Here is a 16,847-nt window from a genome sequence, read left to right as displayed (position 1 = left end):
TGCACGAATCCAGAGGTGATAAAACTTGTATGTCACACTATTGTGTTAAGGGAAAGATGATGTGTGTACTTTGCATAAATTAACATATAGATTCAATACTGTAATGTTTTCCTCCTTCTCTCACAAAGCTGAATAACAGGAAACTCTTCTTCTAGGTTCATTATCTTGACGAGCTAAAAAAGTACTTCCTTTGACCATTTTCGAGCTAAATTTACTAGCAGGATCATTTCAAGTTACTGGTTTGAATTTACCAATTAGAGTGATTATACACAGTTCTATATTGGCAATAAAATAACATACATGATATTTAAATAAATTTCAATCAGTGTATGGTTAAAATTTGACTTCCAGAAAACATTCCAGAATAAGAGACAGAAAAAAGTTCCAAATTAAATAATCTACTAAGATGACGGTCACTTAAATCAAGAATCTAAACATACTGTCCTTAACAGAAACAAATTTGATCAAAACATTAAAAAATATGGAGAGGGAGGGCAAAGAGAAAACCAAAGCAACTATCAGAATGAAAACAGCAGAAAGTTTTCCAGTCTCATAAGAAGGATAAGAAAAAAAAAGAGGAGGAAAAATTACAAAACGACATGTATGTGTTTTAGTATACACATTCCATTTTACTATGTTGAAATTATTTTTCATATAAATTCTCCTACCTCATTATTTGAATCTTGAATAACTTTATAGAGGGCCGGTACCAGTGATTTTTTCCGGTGTAAAGTTGCTGCATAATTGGTGATCTGAGTGTCAGGTAATGCCTAAAAGAAACATCAAAGGAAAGAAAAGTGAATTTAATATTTGGGAAGTCAAACTTTATTTCATATGAGTTCCTTTTGAAAAGATTCATAATGGAGTCAAGTAACAAAAATAAAAATAAGTAGCATAAGAAATAACTATGATAGTTAATAAAACAAACTGTTAGGATGCTATAGATTTTTTTAACTATTCAACCATGAGAACTGATTAGAAATCACACATTACACAGGAAGGGGAAAAAGATGGCAGAGTAGGAGTTAAGGCGGAAACCTCCTCCCACAAACACACCAAGGAAGGAACAACAGCAAATACAACTAAACCTGAAAGCAACCCTGAAGACTTCAGACAGACCACTTACACCTGGAGAAGAAGAAAAGGTAAACAGGCAGAGCCACAATCGAGTAGGATCCAAGCCCTTCCCCCATTCCAGCCAACAGGCAGGAGGAAGAGGAAGAGAGTGTGGAGAGGAAATATACCCAGGAACTCTACACTCCTTGCCCTGGAGAAGTGCTCCAAGAGCATGAGACCACATTGTACTGGATTCTGGTGATTAGGGGGGCTGGGCACCAGGAACAGTTGGAACACTTTGGGAGGCTGAGACTCCTGCTGCTACAGTAATCAAAACAGTATGGTACTGGCCCATAGATCAATGGAACAGAATAGAAAATAGACTCATAGATCAATGGAACAGAATAGAGAGCTCAGATATAAACCCACATGTGTATGGTCAATTAATACATGATAAAGGAGCCATGAATATACAATGGTGAAATGACAGCCTCTTCAACAACTGGTGTTGGGAAAACTGGACAGCTAATGTAAGAGAATGAAACTGGATTACTGTCTAACTCCATATACAAAAGTAAACTTGAAATGGACCAAAGACCTGAAAGTAAGTCATGAAACCATAAAACTCTTAGAAGCAAACATAGGCAAAAATCTCTTGAATATATAGAAAACATAGGCAAAAATCTCTTGAATATAAGTATGAGCAATTTATTCCTGGACACATTTCCTAGGGGAAGAGAAACAAAACCAGTAATGAACAAGTGAGACTACACCAAAATAAAAAGCTTCTGTACAACAAAGGACACCATCAGCAGAACAAAAAGGCAAGCTACAGTATGGGAGAATATATTCATAAATGATTTACCTGATAAGGGGTTAATATCCAAAATATTTAAAGAACTCAAATGCCTGAACACCCAAAAAACAAAAAATCTAATTAAAAAATGGGCAGAGGACCTGAATAGACATTTCTCCAGAGAAGAAACACAAATGACCAACAGGCATCTGTGAAGGTGTTCCACATTGCTAATCATCAGGGAAATGCAAATCAAAACTACAATGAGAGATCACCTCACACCAGTCAGAAGGCCACTATCCAAAAGACAAGAAATAACAAGTGCTGCTGAGGATGTGGAGAAATGGGAACCCTCTTACACTGTTTGTGGGAATGTCAATTGGTGCAGCCACTGTAGAAAGCAGTATGGAGATTCCTCAAAAAACTAAAAATAGAAATATCAGTCAGTCCAGTAATTCCACTTCTAGGAATTTACCTGAAGAAACCAAAATCCCTGATCTGGAAAGATATATGCACCCCTATGTTTATTGCTGAATTGTTTACAATAGCCAAGATATGGAAGCAATCTAAGTGTCCATCAATGCTGAATGGAAAAAGAAAAGGTGATACATATACACAATGGAATATTATTCAGCCATAAAAAGAAAGAATCCTGCCATTTGCAACAACATGGATGGACCTAGAGAGTATTACGCTCAGTGAAATAAGCCAGGCACAGAAGGACAAATACCATATAATTTCACTTATTTGTGAAATATAAAAACAAAGCAAAACAGAAGGAACAAAACAGTAGTAGACTCTAGACACTAAGACAGGACTGGAGGTTATCATGGGGTAGGGGTTGGGTGGGAGAGTGGGGATAAAGGGGCACAAAAATCCTCAATCATAATGTAGGCTGGTCACAGGGATAGTAGTAAAGCATGGAGAATATAGTCAATGATTCTATAATATCTTCCTATGTTGACAAATAGTAGCTGTACTAGTGGGGATGAGGATTTAATAATATGGGTAACTGTTGAACCAATGTGTTTCACACCTGAAACTAATATAAGATTGTATATCAACTATAGGGCAATAAAAAAAAAAGAAACCACACATTATACCAAGTTTTGCTTAGTTACTTTAAATTAATTTATCTTAAAAAAACAGTGTAGGATATATTAATAAATGAATTATGCTACAAAACACTTATTTCTGTGATGTTCATAAATTATATAGTTTTCAGGCAAATCAATGAGTGATTTTAATTATAGGAAATAAAAATACAAGACACAAATCTTATTTCTGTGCTTTATTATGGGTTGGAGGCTTCTCTGCCCTTTTACTTTAAAATTTATTTATCCCTTCATCAATCCTAACAACTATTTTCATTTTTACATATTATCTTCTAGCCATTTTTCACATAAGTGCTTTTTAAAGAGTTGCAATTATAGAAACATGTTATTTCATTAGAAACAAGTTTTTTTGGATTTTGCCATTTCCACTTCATAACATTTCAGTTTCTCCATAGAACACATATTCAATGTTTGAATACTGATATATATATATATAAGCATCTGACCCATACTTGTCCCCAATCCAATTTACCTTGAATTCTGATAACCATTCTTCTACAACACCACGTTCAGATCCCAGCATCTTCTTCTATCTCCTATTCTTCTTTTACCTCTGAAAGGAAAAAGTACTGAACTTGAAAATAGCACTACTTATAGAAACTACCACAAGTAAAAAATGATATATGCCTTTCACTAAAGAAGAAATTCATCTAGTATGTATTTCAGATAAGGAGGCTTAGTTTTAGACCAGAGCTCAATTAAAACAATGTTCTTTTTAAGAAATAAGTTCAATTTTTAATGATATGTTTGAACTCTATTTTCATAATACTTTTATGTTTTCCCCTCAAATTATACTTCAAAGCAGCAAACACAACTTTATTGAGTGAAACCAAACTGCACACTACCCAAGACAAATTCAGTCTATGTCTAAAGCTTTTACCAAATAAACAACTGGATCAAGTTATACTTCATAGAACAAACCATGTGACAGACTGTAAGTGACAAACACAGAAAAGCTAGAAATCAAGGGTCATACACTCAGCAAACTGATTATAAATGTATATATACTACATGAAATAAGGCCTTTAAAGAAGGTAGATTTGTTTCGCAAATGTAAAAATGTCCAAAGTAGAAAAAGCAAGTTTCACAATAATATATAACTATAACTCCGTTAAAAATTATATAAAATGTGTAAAAGACATAGAAGCATATAGACACTGAACTATTAAGTGTTTGCTTCAAGGGAAGGATTACTGAGGATATTCTAATCATGTAACTTTTAATTATAAAAAAATTAAAATAAGGATGTATTATGTTTAAATTGAGAAGACAGCACAGGCAGCAGAGAAGGGCAAGGTGGCCAAGAAGCAGGAAGGGACTTTGTTTTCCCAGCTGACACATGCACTACCTGCCTGCGACCACTTCTATCGCCATGAAAAGGCAGAAGAATCTGGTCCAGTTAAAAATCACTCAGACAACCCCAGAGAGAGGGCCTGGTGAGATAGATATAACCAATATTCCCGAAAAAGAATTCAAAACAAAAGTCATAACCATGCTAATGGACCTGCAGAGAAATATGCAAGTGCTAAGTAAGGGATGAAGTCTGGAGGGAGATAACAGAAATGAAACAATCAATAGAAGGTCTTAAGAGCAGACTAGATGAGGTGTAAGAGACTGTTAATGGAACAGAAATCAGAGAACAGGACTACAGAGAAGCTGAGGCAGAGAGAGATAAATTGAGAAGGACAAAGTTTTTTGTTTTTAATTTAAGGCTCAAAAGATAAGAACTAGAAGAAATAAAGAATTACTTGGTGGGGAGATACAGTTTTAAAGGAACTGCAATGAAAGTTCTTTTATTAAAAAGACAGTATTTCTTAAGAGTATGTCAAATTCCACACTAAATAATTACCTAAAAAAAAGAAATCAGATTTTCTAATTTCTCCCCTCAAATACAAAAGGATTTAAAAATATCCCTATATAATGCACTATATCAAAAGTACTATGTAAGCAAGGAGTTCAAAAAGAAGACATGCTCATTTTCATACAGCAAATATTCTGAAGAATGACTGATGGATTTATTCAAATAAATTGTAAGAGAAATAAGAGATAGTAAGGAAACCTACAGTTTTAAAAAAAATCAACAACAAAAGTATGAATTGTATTTGGACTCTTATTCAAACAATTAAGAGCATGATACACTGGGGAAAATTGAACATGATTGGTTATTTGATGATTTTAAGTTAAGGAATGATTACAGGTGAGGTTTTTCTATTTGATAATGGTATTATACTTAGGTTTTTCACTTAGAATACATACTGAAATATTTAATGGTGAAACGATGCCTGGGATTTCCCTTAAAATAATCAGGGTGGGAAGGTACCCAAAGGAGGAGAGGGCATTGGTACAGATGAAATATAACTAGCCATGAGTAGATAACCATTGAAGCTGAGTGATTGGTATACAAGTTTCGTTATACTGTTTCTCCACGTTACTGTAAGTTTGAAATATTCCATATTAGTAAATAAAAGCTGTAGTAAAAAAAAAAAAAAGGACCAAGGAACTAACACTACATTCAAATCATGATATACAAGATCCTAAACAATGGTTCTTAACCTTTTTGGGCAGTGAGCAAAATCCGAAAGTCACACACACCCCTTTCCCCTTCAGAAAAAGATAAATATGCCCACATGTACACAGTTTTGCATCTCAGGAGGTTCACATAACCAATAAAACCCATTAATAGATATGGACTCCCAATTAAAAACTCTTCATGAAGAAATGAGACTTAAAAATAACTTCACAAAATAGAGCACAACTACACATCCATATGATAATGCCCCTCAAAGATTTCTACATTTACTACATTTAGGTTACTGCATTTATCACATTAATAGGTTCTTACACTCATTACAGTGACTTTTCAAATCATTGTCAGAACTCTTTTCTTTCTTTTCAAATATGTATTAGTTAAGCAGTACTAAATACTCTTTAAAACCTTGTTTTTCACCTGAAAACAGACGCCAAAGTATAACTACGATTATTGTCTTTCTTACTCTATGCAAATTACACCTCAATAAAAAATGTTTAATTACAAAAAATAAAATAAGAAGCATGGATCCACCATACATTATAACTTCCAGGTATGAACAATTTTCTAAATATCCTAAGGTAGTTTGCCCCTGAAAGCTTCTCAGAACTCAAGGATGCAACTGACCATAAAGCAAAGGAAGGAATCAGTCAAAATTCACTGATCTATTACATAAATACTTCTTTAAACACCAACTATAGGCCAGCTATTATGCTAGGAGCTGGAAATACAATGGTAAACAAAACCAGATATAGACTCACTCTAATGGAGCATTTATCTAGTGAGGAGACTAAACACATATTTGCAAAGAGATTTGGAGTAAGAAGGTAAAGCACAAAAAACTGTAAAACAAAAGAACCTAATGCTGGTGAAGGAATCAAAAGCGGTTTCTCTGAGATAGAGTTTAAGTTGAGATATCAAAGATACGTAGGCATTATGGAAGGTAGGAAGAGAGCACTCTAGAAAGAGTGAACAGCCTATACAAAGGTCCTGTCGGAAGAAAAAAAAACAGTAAGTTGTAGAATCTGAAAGAAGATCCAAGTCGCTAGAAGCACAGAAATCAAGGGGCAAGAGATGAGGTAAAAAATTTAAAAATAGGCATTGCCTGATTGTATAAATAGGATCTTCTAGTACACGTTAAGTGTGGACAGTGACTGAACATTTTAAGCAAATGATAAGATTAAAGGTTTGAAAAGCTCACCCGGCTGATTAGAGAAAGGACTGGTACCCCTTTCAGAACTAGTTACAAATTTCCCAATAGTATAAAGACTAAAAAGATTTCCAGACTTGGTATAGCACATGCTCAGAGAATTCCTACCAAGTCTCTGGAAATAAAAAAACCCTGAATAGCTACTGATAAGAAAAATGGTTTTTATTTACAAAGTGCCTGAAAAGTATATAAGCTAGCTAGGTTCAATTTTTATTAAGCTTCAAATAAAGCATAAAAAGTTAAAGCAAAGCCTACATTAGTTTCTCAGGAAATAATTATTTAAGAATTTGATTCTAACATCCTGATCTCCCTTAGTATTTCCCTTTCCTCCCAAGTCTCTTACGAAGGTATAAACAAAGTGGCTGCTCTGTTAATATCACTCATAACACCTCCTCTTTCGACCACTTCATCTCTAGTGAGTTCATAAATGGACCACAAAAGAAAAATTGAATTTTACATCCTCTCTGATAAGTACTCCAAAAAATAAAGTAAATGCTTCAATAAATTTATCATGTAAGGAAGGAGAGCACAATTTTATTATAGTGGTGACAGAAAGGACTTATTTTCCAAAATCAACAAAATAGGAACTTAAAAAAAATTCCTGTATCTCTACTGCTGGATATTAATTAATGGATTTTTGTTTATAATTTACTGGAAAATTATAAAGCTATGTGATTTGTATTTCAACTATTACCTCTCTAATTTTACAAAAATATTAAGCAACAAATACGAATAGTTGACATTCAATTATTAAATAACTTAAATATTTATTTTTAGTATATGCCTATAAAAAAAGTAACTTAGAAAGCCCAACTACCTACTGCACCATGAAGATCAACAGAGTCAACTATTTGGTATGTATTTTTCTTCCAGGTATATATTTATGTATATGCATGTATGTACATGTGTGTGTATATAGTTTAAATATAGTCATGTGTTCATCATAGTGCTCTACAATATGCTTTTGCAATTGTTAAAAATATACAAAAGACCTACAGAACAATCTAATTTTTAACAGCTATAATTAATTTTAAGTAAAATCCCATAATCTAATAATTTACTGATAGACACATAGTTTCAAGTCTTATATTACAAAATTAAAATGCTGCAATGAACAACCTTATAATATTTGTACATTTGTGTTGTTCTCTTCAGTAGTATAAATTTTAAAAATTAAATTTGAAACTTTAAGGTCACAGGATATATTATCGATGGCATATCCAAATAGAAATAAATTCTCAAAGCCATAATCCATCATATATTTTTCAAAGAGCATATGACTGTCACATGTACAGAATAATTCCCATCTGTGCTATTTTATAAAACTACTACTTTAGCATAGAAATCTAAATAAATTGAAATATAAAAATTTCAATGTTTCTACATTTATTAATGGCATACATATATGACTTTTACAATAAAAACCAGTATCAGAACATTCAAGTGAGTACCTATTGCCAAAATATTAAAAATTTAATTCATACAATGCTATATTTGAAACAGACATGGCAAAAAAAAAAATCAGAATGTATTTTACTGAATTTTAAAAATCAGTCTGCTTGTTTAAAGCTGGAATCTTTTAAAGTTAGAAACCACCTTCATTATTTAGTTTTTCAACATTCCTTTGCTTTTAGATGGGATAATGAGATAAAGATCTATCAATGTTTTGCTCCCAATAGCTATCAATTGTTCTAATACACTGTTCACATGTCCATTTTTTTCTAACTTTAAATGCTATTCTTACCATATACTAAAACTCTTACATATATTTGGAACTACTTCATAGATATTTTTCCCATTAATTTGCACTAGGACTACAGTGTTTTATAATGCACTTTAATATGTAATAGTACAAGTCCTAATTACTTTTCCTAAAAATACATTTCATTATTATTCCTTGCATCATTCTTCCAGATGAATACTAGACATAGATAAGTTTTTTTCCCCCCACACTCCATCCTCATGGGAATTAAACTTATAATTCCCAATGACAGCTTCACAATATTAAGCTATTCCAATCAGAAGCGTAGCACTGCTCTTTATTAAAAATCCTTAGTATATTTTATGTTTCCTTCATAAAGGTCAACACATTTCCAATTAAGCTGATTACTAAGTAGTTGTATTTTCTTCCTGCAATGGTGATTCTTTTTCATTGTTTTCTAACTAGCTATTGTAATACAAAAATAAACACTTTTAAAAAACCAAAGTAAACAAAAATTTTAGATATATTTAAAATATTGTAAATGGTTTAAATCAATATTTCTAAGTTTTAGAAAAATTCATAAACTAGTAAATAATCTTTTCGCTAACTATGAGGGATGGAAGATTTTTTTCCCTTTCTTTTTTTTACAATTGTATTAAGGCATTATTGATATACACTCCTATGAAGGTTTCACATGAAAAACAACATGGTTACTACAGTCACTCATATTATCGAGGCCCCCACCCATACCCCATTGCTGTCACTGTCCATAAGTGTAGTAAGATGTCACAGAGTCACTACTTGTCTTCTCTGTGCTACACTGTCTTCCCCATGATCCTCCCCACACCATGTGTACTAATCATAATACTCCTCAATCCCCTTCTCCCTCCCTTCCCAACCACCCTTCCCCACCCCTCCCCTTTGGTAACTGCTAGTACCTTCTTGGAGTCTGTGAGTCTGCTGCTGTTTTGTTCCTTCAGTTTTGCTTCGTTGTTATACTCCACAAATGAGGGAAATCATTGGCACTTGTCTTTCTCCACCTGGCTTACTTCACTGAGCATAATATCCTCCAGCTCCATCCTTGTTATTGGAAATTATAGAATTTGTTTCTTTCTTATGGCTGAATAGTATTCCCTTGTGTATATGTACCATTCTTCTTTGTCCATTCATCTACTGATGGACACTTAGGTTGCTTCCATATCTTGGCTATTGTAAATAGTGCTGCAATAAAGATAGGGGTGCACATGTCCTTCTGAATCAGATAACTTCTCTTCTTTGGGTAAATTCCTAGGAGTGGAATTCCCAGGTCAAATGGTATTTCCATTTTTAGTTTTTTGAGGAACCTCCATATTCCTTTCCACAATGGTTGAACTAGCTTAGATTCCCACCAGCATTGCAGGAGGGTACCCCTTTCTCTGTATCCTCGCCAGTGTTTGTTGCTTTTAGTCTTTTTGATGCTGGCCATCCTAACTGGTGTGAGGTGATATCTCATTGTGGTTTTAATTTGCATTTCCCTGATAATTAGCGACGTGGAGCATCTTCTAATGTGCCTGTTGGACATCTGAATTTCTTCTTTGGAGAACTGTGTGACCATATTCTCTGCCCATTTTTTAATTGGGTTATTTCCTTTTTGGTTATTGAGGCATGTGAGTTCTTTTTTTATACATCATAAAAATTATCTTCAATTGTGGTAGATGTGATCCTGGTATTATGGTTATTTATTTATTTGGTCTCATTAATATACAATTACATGAGCAACATTATGGTTATTAGATTCCTCCCATTATCAAGTCCCCATCACATACCCCATTACAGTCACTGTCCATCAGTGTAGTAAGATGCTTTAGAGTCACTACTTGTCTTCTCTGTGCTACACTGCCTTCCCTGTGTGCCCCCCTTACATTATGTGTGTTAATCGTAATGCCCCTTATTCCCCTTATCCCTTCCTTCCCACCCATCCTCCCCAGTCTCTTTCCCTTTGGTAACTGTTAGTCCATTCTTGGGTTCTGTGAGTCTGCTGCAGTTTTGTTCCTTCAGTGTTTTCTTTGTTCCTACACTCCACAGATGAGTGAAATCATTTGGTACTTGTCTTTCTCTGCCTGCTTATTTCACTGAGCATAATACCCTCTAGCTCCATTCATGTTGTTGCAAATGGTAGGATTTGTTTTCTCCTTATGGCTGAACAATATTCCATTGTATATGTGTACCACCTCTGCTTTATCCATTGATCTACTGATGGACACTTAGGTTGCTTCCATTTCTTGGCTATTGTAAATAGTGCTGTGATAAACATAGGGGTGCATCTGTCTTTTTGAAACTGGGCTGCTGCATTCTTAGGGTAAATTCCTAGGAGTGGAATTCCTGGGTCAAATGGTATTTCTATTTTGAACTTTTGGAGGAACCTCCATACTGCATTCCACAATGGTTGAACTAATTTACATTCCCCCCAGCAGTGGAGGAGGGTTCCCCTTTCTCCACATCCTCACCAACATTTGTTGTTGTTTGTCTTTTGGATGTTGGCCATCCTAACTGGTGTGAGGTGATATCTCACTGTGGTTTTAATTTGCATTTCTCTGATGACTAGTGATGTGGAGCATCTTTTCATATGCCTGTTGGCCATCTGAATTTCTTCTTTGGAGAAGTGTCTGTTTGGCTCCTCTGCCCATTTTTTTTTTGAGAGGGCATATCTTATATTTATTGATCAAATGGTTGTTAACAACAATAAAATTGTGTATAGGGGACTCAATGCACAATCATTAATCAACCCCAAGTCTAATTCTCAACAGTATCCAATCTTCTAAAGTATAATGAACAAGTTCTTACATGGTGAACAAATTCTTACATAGTGAACAAGTTCTTACATGGTGAACAGTGCAAGGGCAGTCATCACAAACTTTCGGTTTAGATCACGCATTATAAACCATAAACAATCAGGTCAAATATGAATATTTGTTTGATTTTTATACTTGATTTATATGTGGATCCCACATTTCTCCCTTTATTATTATTATTATTATTATTTTTAATAAAATGCTGAAGTGGTAGGTAGATGTAAGATAGAGGTAGAAAACTTAGTTTAGGTTGTAAGAGAGCAAATGTAGATGATCAGGTGTGTGCCTGTAGACTATGTGTTAATCCAAGCTAGACAAGGGCAATAAAACATCCACAGATGCAGAAGATTTCTCTCAAAACAGCGGGGTAGAGGTTCTAAGCCTCACCTCTGTTGATCCCCAATTTCTCACCTGATGGCCCCCCTGCGACTGTGCCTGTCTTAGGTTGTTCCTCCCTTGAGGAATCTTACCCGTCTCTGGCTAACCAGTCATCTTCCGGGGCCATACAGGGAGATGTAAAGTTGGTAAGTGAGAGAGAAGCCATATTGTTTGAAAAGGTTAGCTTTTTACTTCTTTGCAGATTTATGCCCTGTGGCCTCTATGCCCAGCATTTGTCTTGAGGTATCTTTACCACTTGGAGGAATTATGATACTCGGTAAATTCGATATGAGGCACGAATTCTATTTAAGGGTTGTAATTAGGAAGGAAGAAGAAAAGCTATAGAGGTAGCAGACAGAAGAAAACCTGGGAAGATTGATTATTTCTTTGACATATCTTCTTGTAGAGTAATTTAAGCATGTATAGGTTTTAAACTACTAATTAAATTGCACACACACATTAACATAATAGGAATACAGTTACATAACCAAAGCAGATCTATAATTACCAGCCATCTCCAGTGAAGCCAAGAAAACCAGTTAGGCACCCTAGGCATTTGTGAAAATTTGTCTATGATATGATGGATATTGTCCAACTGTACTTGAACAGTCTGAGAGAAATCAGACAAATTAAAACAGCCCATTCCTGGGAACTGTTCACATCCCATATGTTCTTTTAACAGTAGATAGTCTGTAGTTGTAAGATTTTGGAGCGCTACAACTTGCACTTCTCCTAATTCTTGGTTGAGTTCCAACAGTGTAGATCCAGTCAATTTTGTTGTTTTACTGTATGCACAGACCAGCTTAGATATCTCCTTCTTCATTCCCATGGCAAGTCCAGGAACCGGTGGGATGAATGCAGCTACAACTGCAGCATCGCCTGGATCTTTGTTGAGGTTTTTTGATGATCATCTTCTGGTATGACTCTTACAGAGAGTGCTGATGTTGGAAGTTCTTCTTCATATCGTATCTTAGTTCATTTTCTGGGTAGCCAAATTAGGCTTTGATCCTCTGTATAAACATAAACAGACCCTTTGCCCACACTTTGATCTGCCCTTTATACCATTGTGTAGAACTCATTGGAGGTCACCACACAGGAACTGTTTTGTTTTTTTTTTGTTATCTTTAATCTACACTTACATGAAGAATATTATGTTTACTAGGCTCTCCGCTATACCAGGTCCCCGCTATAAACCCCTTTACGGTCACTGTCCATCAGCATAGCTAAATGTTGTAGAATCACTACTTGTCTTCTCTGTGCTGTACAGCCCTCCCCTTTCTCCCACCCCCCCAATGCCTGCTGATCTTAATACCCCCCTTCTTCCTCCCCCCCTTTATCCCTCCCTACCCACCCATCCTCCCCAGTCCCTTTCCCTTTGGTACCTGTTAGTCCATTCTTGGGTTCTGTGATTCCGCTGCTGTTTTGTTCCTTCAGTTTTTCCTTTGTTTTTATACTCCACAGATGAGTGAAATCATTTGGTATTTCTCTTTCTCTGCTTGGCTTATTTCACTGAGCATAATACCCTCCAGCTCCATCCATGTTGCTGCAAATGGTAGGATTTGCCCTCTTCTTATGGCTGAGTAGTATTCCATTGTGTATATGTACCACATCTTCTTTATCCATTCATCTACCGATTGACATTTAGGTTGTTTCCAATTCTTGGCTATTGTAAATAGTGCTGCGATAAACATAGGGGTGCATTGGTCTTTCTCAAGCTTGATTGCTGCGTTCTTAGGGTAAATTCCTAGGAGTGGAATTTCTGGGTCAAATGGTAAGTCTGTTTTGAGCATTTTGATGAACCTCCATACTGCTTTCCACAATGGTTGAACTAGTTTACATTCCCACCAGCAGTGTAGGAGGGTTCCCCTTTATCCACAGTCTCGCCAACATTTGTTGTTGTTTGTCTTTTGGATGGCTCCTCTGCCCATTTTTTAATTGAATTATATGCTTTTTGTTTGTTGAGGTTTGTGAGCTCTTTGTATATTTTGGATGTCATCCCCTTATTGGATGTCATTTATGAATATATTCTCCCAAACTGTAGGATGCCTTTTTGTTCTGCTAATAGTGTCCTTTGCTGGAGAGAAGCTTTTTAGTTTGATGTAGTCCCATTTGTTCAATTTTGCTTTTGTTTCCCTTGCCTGTGGATATATGTTCATGAAGAAGTTGCTCATCTTTATATTCAGAAGATTTTTGCCTGTGTTGTCTTCTAAGAGTTTTATGGTTTCATGACTTACATTCAGGTCTTTGATCCACTTCGAGCTTACTTTTGTGTATGGGGAGAGACAATAATCCAGTTTCATTCTCTTGCATGTAGCTGTCCAGTTTTGCCAACACCAGTTTTTGAAGAGGCTGACATTTCCTCATTGTATGTCCATGGCTTCTTTATCATATATTAATTGAACATATATGCTTGGGTTTATATCTGGGCTCTGTAGTCTGTTCCATTGGTCTATGGGTCTGTTCTTGTGCCAGTACTAAATTGTCTTGATTACTGTGGCTTTGTAGTAGAGCTTGAAGTCGGGGAGAGTAATACCCACAGCTTCATTCTTCCTTCTGAGGATTGCTTTGGCTATTTGGGGTCTTTTGTGGTTCCATATTTATTTTAGAAACTATTTTCTTTAGCTCGTTGAAGAATGCTGTTGGTATTTTGATAGTGATTGCATTGAATCTGTACATTGCCTTAGGCAGGATGGCCATTTTGACGATATTAATTCTTCCTATCCATGAGCACGGGATTTGTTTCCATTTATTGGTATCTTCTTTAATTTCTCTCATGAGTGCCTTGTAGGTTTCAGGGTACAGGTCTTTCACTTCCTTTGTTAGGTTTATTTTAGGTACTTTATTCTTTTTGATACAATTGTGAATGGAATTGTTTTCCTGATTTCTGTTTCTACTAGTTCATCATTAATGTATAGGAATGCAACAGATTTCTGTATGTTAATTTTGTATCCTGCAACTTTGCTGAATTCAGGTATTAGATCTAGTAGTTTTGGAGTGGATTCCTAGGGTTTTTTATGTACAATATCATGTCATCTGCAAACAGGGACAGTTTAACTTCTTCTTTACCAATCTGGATGCCCTTTATTTCTTAGTGTTGTCTGACTGCCGTGGCTAGGAGCTCCAGAACTATGTTGAATAAGTGGGGAGAGTGGACATCCTTTTCTTGTTTCCAATCTTAAAGGAAAAGTTTGCAGCTTCTCACTATTAAGTATGATGTTGGCTGTGGGTTTGTCATATATGGCCTTCATTATGTTGAGGTACTTGCCCTCTGTACACATTTTTCTGAAAGTTTTTATCATGAATGGATTTTGAATTTTGTTGAATGCTTTTTTGGCATCTGTGGAGATGATCATGTGGTTTTTGTCCTTTTTGTTGATGTGGTGGATCATGTTGATGGATTTTTGAACGTAGTACCATCCTTTCATCCCTGAAATAAATCCTACTTGACCATGATGATCTTTTTTGGTGTACTTTAAAATTCGGTTCGCTAATATTTTGTTGAGTATTTTTGCATCTATGTTCATCAAGGATACTGATGTATGATTTTCTTTTTTTGTGGTGTCTTTGCCTGGTTTTGGTATTAGAGTGATGCTGGCCTCATAGAATGAGTTTAGAAGTAGTCTCTCCTGTTCTACTTTTTGGAAAACTTTTAGGAGGATGGGTATTATTAGGTCTTCACTAAATGTTTGATAAAATTCAGCAATGAAGCCATCTGGTAGAGGGGTTTTGTTCTTAGGTAGTTTTTTGATTACCAGTTCAATTTCGTTGCTGGTGATTGGTCTGTTCAGATTTCCTGTTTCTTCCTGGGTCAGCCTTAGGAGGTTGTATTTTTCTAGAAAATTGTCACTTCTTCCAGGTTATTCAGTTTGTTAGCATACAATTTTTCATAGTATTCTCTAATAATTCTTTGTGTTTCTGTGGTGTCCGTAGTGATTTTTTCTTTCTCATTTCTGATTCTGTTTATGTGTGTAGACTCTCTTTTTTTCTTAATAAGTCCGGCTAGGGGTTTGTCTATTTGGTTTATTTTTTTGAAGAACCAGTTCCTGCTTTCATTGAATCTTTTTATTGTTTTATTCTTCTCGATTTTATTTATTTCTGCTCTAATCTTTATCCCATCACTCCTTCTAATGACTTTGGGCCTCATTTGTGCTTCTTTTTCTAGTTTCATTAATTGTGAGTTTAGACTGTTCATATGGGATTGTTTTTCTTTCCTGAGGTCGGCCTGTATTGCAATATAGTTCACCCTTAGCACAGCCTTCACTGCATCCCACATATTTGCTATGTTGAATTATTGTTGTCATTTATCTCCATATATTGCTTTATCTGTGTTTTTATTAGGTCACTGATCCATTGGTTATTTAGGAGCCTGTTGTTAACCCTCCATGTATTTGTGAGCTTTTTCATTTTATTAGCATAATTTATTTCTAGTTTCACACCTTTGTGGCCTGAGAAGCTGGCTGATACAATTTCAATCTGTTTGAATTTCCTGAGCCTCTTTTTGTGGCCTTGTATATGATCTATTCTTGAAAATGTTCCATGTGCACTTAAGAAGAATGTTTATTCTGCTGCTTTTGGGTATAGAGTTCTGCAAATGCCTGTTAGGTCCATCTGTTCTAATGTATTGTCCACTGCCTCTGTCTCCTTACTTATTTTTATGTCTGGTTGATCTGTCCTTTGGAGTGAGTAGAGTGTTGAAGTCTCCTAAAATGAATGCATTGCATTCTATTTCCCCCTTCAATTCTGTTAGTATGTTTCACATATTTAGGTGCTCCTGTGTTGGGTGCATAGATATTTATAATGGTTATATCCTCTTGTTGGACTGTCCCCTTAATCATTATGTAATGTTCTTTGTCTCTTGTGACTTTCTTTGTTTTGAAGTCTACTTTGTCTGATACAAGTACTGCAACTCCTGCTTTTTTTCTCCCTATTAGTTGCATGAAATATCTTTTTTCCATCCCTTCACTTTTAGTCTGTGTGTGTCTTTGAGTTTGAAGTGAGTCTTTTGTAGCAGCATATAAATGTTTCTTATTTTTTTATCCGTTCAGTGACTCTACATCTTTTGATTGGGGCATTCAGACCATTTACATTTAGGGTGATTATAGATAGGTATGTACTTATTATTTTTGCATGCAATAGATTTGTGGTTACCAAAGGTTTAAGAGTAACTTCCTTACTATCTAACAGTCTAACTTAGTCTCATTTAGTATTCTATTACAAACACAATCTAACGGT

The 16,847-nt window shown here is 35.2% G+C and overlaps 1 protein-coding gene across 14 annotated transcripts in view; it reads right to left on the bottom strand.

The window, feature by feature from the left end:
- Window positions 1-16,847, bottom strand: part of HYCC2 (hyccin PI4KA lipid kinase complex subunit 2) — a 115,007-nt gene that overhangs the window by 48,686 nt on the left and 49,474 nt on the right. For 10 of the 14 annotated variants that reach the window (XM_036927929.2, XM_036927928.2, XM_036927926.2 and 7 more), the window contains 2 exons: window positions 3,440-3,520; window positions 669-770 (listed from right to left, as the gene is read on the bottom strand). In XM_036927929.2, the coding sequence (XP_036783824.1) occupies window positions 669-770; window positions 3,440-3,490 (153 nt within the window). In that variant the 5' untranslated portion in view covers window positions 3,491-3,520. Of the gene's footprint in view, window positions 1-668; window positions 771-3,439; window positions 3,537-4,306; window positions 4,616-16,847 lie in introns of those variants that run through there. The other 4 variants (XM_057503707.1, XM_036927931.2, XM_057503704.1 and 1 more) reach the window with 4 other exon arrangements.

Source organism: Manis pentadactyla, chromosome 6 (assembly GCF_030020395.1).
Source record: "Manis pentadactyla isolate mManPen7 chromosome 6, mManPen7.hap1, whole genome shotgun sequence".
NCBI classification, from domain to species: Eukaryota; Metazoa; Chordata; class Mammalia; order Pholidota; family Manidae; genus Manis; species Manis pentadactyla.
The sequence above is the reverse complement of the archived record's forward strand: the minus strand, read 5'-3'. Positions and strand labels throughout refer to the sequence as shown.